The 4255-nt window shown below is 40.0% G+C and overlaps 2 protein-coding genes across 2 annotated transcripts in view; one reads left to right on the forward strand and one right to left on the reverse strand.

The window, feature by feature from the left end:
* Window positions 1–3496, reverse strand: part of nudcd3 (NudC domain containing 3) — a 13319-nt gene extending 9823 nt beyond the window's left edge. Inside the window, exons 1-4 of the mRNA XM_014020981.1 lie at window positions 3216–3496; window positions 3010–3126; window positions 2537–2759; window positions 1552–1859 (exon numbers count right to left, since the gene is read on the reverse strand). Of these exons, the coding sequence (XP_013876435.1) occupies window positions 1552–1859; window positions 2537–2722 (494 nt within the window). The 5' untranslated portion in view covers window positions 2723–2759; window positions 3010–3126; window positions 3216–3496. The remainder of the gene's footprint in view (window positions 1–1551; window positions 1860–2536; window positions 2760–3009; window positions 3127–3215) is intronic.
* Window positions 3364–4255, forward strand: part of mrps24 (mitochondrial ribosomal protein S24) — a 7027-nt gene continuing 6135 nt past the window's right edge. The window contains exon 1 of the mRNA XM_014020983.1: window positions 3364–3544. Within this exon, the coding sequence (XP_013876437.1) occupies window positions 3500–3544 (45 nt within the window). The 5' untranslated portion in view covers window positions 3364–3499. The remainder of the gene's footprint in view (window positions 3545–4255) is intronic.

A 4255-nucleotide genomic window follows, 5' to 3' on the forward strand; every position in this document is an offset into this window, starting at 1 on the left:
TCTGGTGAAAATTTCATGTCATTAGCACCTCTAGTAATATATTTACTGAGAAAAATGGTGACGTGTTCAATACTTATTTTACCCGCTGTACTGTATATTGTCATCATATGGTCGATGTGAATCGATAACATTTGCCCATCTAACACAGTCATTATGATATCACATTGTATCGATCACAGACGTGAAATGAATTGAAATCATATCATGACAGACTTTGTGATATCTAGAAATATGGAATTGTCATCCAAACATATCCATGTAATATTGTGTCGTGATAAAGCAGTTGATTTACACCCCTAGTTCTGGGGCCTTTTAGGACCTCCTGGGTGAATCATTAATGATCTCTTATGGTGCGTTCACACCAAAAGCGATTTCAGCATCAGGAGCATAAGGTTTACATGCAAAGTCTATGGTGGATGCGCTTCAAGCAGCGTCGGGAAGTGCTGCGGCGCCTCAAGCGCGATTAGAGCAGCGCGATTTGAATGATTTGAGCGTTCGACGTGCTTGATGCGCAAATTGCTGAAGTTGGAAAATCTGAACTTTTGCAGCTCGACGCGCAGCGTCAACCAATCAGAGAGACTCCACTGTGTGACGTAGCGACATATTTCCAGCGTCAACCAATCAGAGAGACTCCACTGTGTGACGTAGCGACATATTTACCGACAGGACAGTTTACTGAATGATGTCCACTAACCTGAAACAGATGGAGAGGAGCTCTTTAGCTGAAATCGAGTGCCTGCAGTCGGTGTCCTGACAGGAGATATCCGCACAAATGCGTGGCAGCGACTCATCAGACTGGACTCGGGACAAAAACAGTCCTGAAAGCGAGCTGTGAGCCTCTCCCTCAGGTCCTGGGTGATGAAACTCACCAAACTCAGAACTTCTCTGAATTATCTGGTGAATTAATTATGAATTAATTATCTGATGAGCACATGCTCTTGCTCTCTGTAAATAAAGCAAAGCCACTTCCTCGTCCGACATTAAACAGAGCTCGACAGAGGAGAGACCAGCAGAGGAGGGAGGGGCGGGGAGGGTCTTCAAGAGTTGACCTGCGTCTGACCTGAAAGTGCACAAGCGTCCAACTTGAAGCTTTGGATGCGATTTTGACGCTGAAATCGTGTTTGGTGTGAATGCAGCATTAGAGTGATTTTGTTGGTCAGCCACTCCTTTGAAGGTTCACTACTGTTTTAAGTTTCTCCAGTTGTGGATAACGACTTTATAGAAGTGATTTCTTGATTCTACAGGTTTAGCAGTAATCAGGTCTGGGTTCAGCTGGTGAACCGATCTCAGATTTAAAAGAAATTTGTCAGGTTTTTTAAATAAAAACTCTTCTTTTTTAAAATAATAGAACTAGGTTGATTCAGGTATCTATTTTGAATTAACTCTGATTATTTTTTTGTCTGATTACATGTTTTGACGATCTGACAAAAAAAAAAATAAAAACTGTATCTGAAACGTTCAGTGCTCTGCCTGAGATTTATGACTGCTGCAGCTGAATCAACTCTGCAACAAAACCAAGAAGCTTTCCCCCACAGAAACGGTGGTACTCACTGCTGTGGTGGAACTGTTGGTGCTGCAGCAGCCTGGTCAGCCTGTGCTGCTGGACTGTCTCCTCTGCTGCTGCTGGCAGCCTGAGGGGCTGCAGCTGCAGGAACAGAATCCTTCTCTGCATCCAAGTGGACGCTGTCCATCTGTGATGGCTCTGTGTCGCTCTGCTCCTTCGCCTCCTCCCGGGCCTCAGAGGTGACCTCCAGCTCCTGGACAGCTGGGGGAACATGTTTACTTCCCTGTCTCTTCTGTTGCTCGCTCAGAGCTCTCTCCCGGTCGTGCTCTGCCAGCTTCTCAAATGACCGAAACACCTGGGGGGGAAAATACATCATCGCAGATCAGGAGCTGATGTTAGGATATGAGAAATAAATAAAGTGTTAGCTGCTTTTATTAAAATTTAAACTACTAGACTCCACAAAAAACTTTATGAAGAAACACCGATATTCTGGAAAAAGGAACAAAACTTCAGGATTTTGTTTTGTGATTCTTGTTTTTCTCAATAAAACACAATCACAAATGGTCATTTCAAAAAGTTTAATCAATTACGACCTACTCCAAATGATGTTCTATGAATATCCAGTGAATTTGTGTTGTTAATGATGCTCAGCTACTACCACACCAAGATTTAGCACAAGATCTGTACATGTTTTCCACAGTCAGCTGGGTGTGGGGCCACACTGAATTGGACTGGATCAGGAAGTTACTCAGTAGTGGATGCACATCCAATAATTATTTCCTGAAATTTCATAAAATCCTTTCTGTGGTTCTTGAGATATTTTAGTATCAGACAGATGACTCCAAAAAGTTACTGTGAGCCCTCATCCAATGTGGCAGGTAAGTATCTTTATAAGCTGGAGTAAGTTTTTTTTCAAAAAGTTAATCAGGTTCCTTTCAGTCATTATTTTCAGCTAAACTCATTGAACAACGTTCCGTGGTTCATGGGATGTTTTGGTTACAGAATTAATTTAGTAAAATTATCAGACTTCACCTTCAGCACCATCTTCTCGGCAACGCCCGGGGGGAAACCCATTTTATCGTTGGGTCCGGACAGCAGTCGGTAGAAGTCTGTTTTTCGGTACAGAAAGCCGAAGTAAACGTTGAGAAAGTCCTGAATGTTTCCAACGTGCTGCAGGATCCCCAGCAGAGCGTTGTCGTACATCTCTGTCATCTCCATCTTTGTTTTTTTATCTCCTTCAACAAACCGCGGACGCCTGATGAGCACAACAGAGCAGACACAACAAGAAAAAGTCTATTTTTAAATAAGAATTACTGGTCGAGTTGATATTTCTAGACTGTTTTCTTATTAAGTCTTTTCCGGTACTTCTCTTTCAAAATAAAAAAAAGTGTCCTACACGAGCTATCAAATTAAAGCACACAGTCAGTCAGAGAACTGGACTTTTAAAACAAATACCAAAATAAGTATGTAAATTTTATATTTTTTTAAACTGTGTTCATACATACCGTACACTCAAATCTAATCTTGTAGTGACATAAAATGTGTTTTATAGTCTTATTTCCGGTTGGTACAGCTCAACATCAATCCGGTGGAAACTACTAATCGCTTTTCCATTCCATTTCCTTCAAATTAAAGCACACAGTCAGAGAACTGGACTTTTTTAAAACAAATACCACAATAAGTATATAAATTAAACTGTGTTTATACATACCTTACACTCAAATCAAATCTTGTAGTGGCATTTTAAAAAAATGTGTTTTTTCCGGTTGGTACAGCTTAATATCAGTCCGGTGGAAACTACTAATCGCTTTTCCGTTCCTTTTCCTGTGTAACTTCAGGCTTTCAAGCGCAAGGACATTTTGTTTCAGAGCCTTTAAAAAGCACATCTTTTGAGAAACGTTTGTAATCAGTTCCTGGTGTGTAAAACAACTAAAACAGGATTAAGGCCAAAGTGATAGCTCTTTAGCTTTTCAAGCTAAACCGGAAGAGAAAAACATGGCGGCGTCCTTCAAGACAGGCACCGGGAGCGTGAGGCTGCTGGTGAGAAACACAAAAACAAACATGTGTTGGAATTTTAGATAGTGTTATTCTTGAATTAATGTGTATTTCTCCAGTGCAAAGAGTGTAAACAGGATCATTGTGCAGTGTTTCCCCTAGAAAATTGGTCTGGGCGTGGGGTGGGGGAGCTACTTGTTTCATAAAAAACATAAATTTACGCGACTCACCTGCAGTTATGGTAATAAATTTACACATACATGAATATTTAATTGCCTAACTACATCCTAGTTAAGGACTCTGTTGTGTTCTTTGTTCAAGGACCAGAAACTCTTCTTCATGCAACACCATTTTTATTTTCTTTTTCCACGCCCTTCTCCTTGTACAAACATTTCCTCCTCCTATATCTATCCTGTCTACACCATGTGATCAAGAATAATATTGACATCTAGTGGTTAAAACTGATATCTACATCATCACATATCATTACATCCTCCTTTCTTTAAAGTTAAAAAAAATTCTATATATTACAATACCTAAATCTTACTTAAAGTATCAAGTTCTTGAACTCATTAACCACTGGTACAACAATGGACAAATATAGCTAACATTTCAAACATTACATCGAACATAGTTACATTTCTTTCTTTTTTTTTTTTTTTAATCACAAGTCTAGTCTTTGAGGTTTTTTACTCTGTCTTGTAGATCTTCTTAAAACAGGCTCATTAGGGAGCTCTATGTTGGTATTTGAAGAAG

The sequence above is a fragment of the Austrofundulus limnaeus genome, unplaced genomic scaffold, assembly GCF_001266775.1.
Source record: "Austrofundulus limnaeus strain Quisiro unplaced genomic scaffold, Austrofundulus_limnaeus-1.0 Scaffold274, whole genome shotgun sequence".
In the NCBI taxonomy this organism is placed as follows: Eukaryota; Metazoa; Chordata; class Actinopteri; order Cyprinodontiformes; family Rivulidae; genus Austrofundulus; species Austrofundulus limnaeus.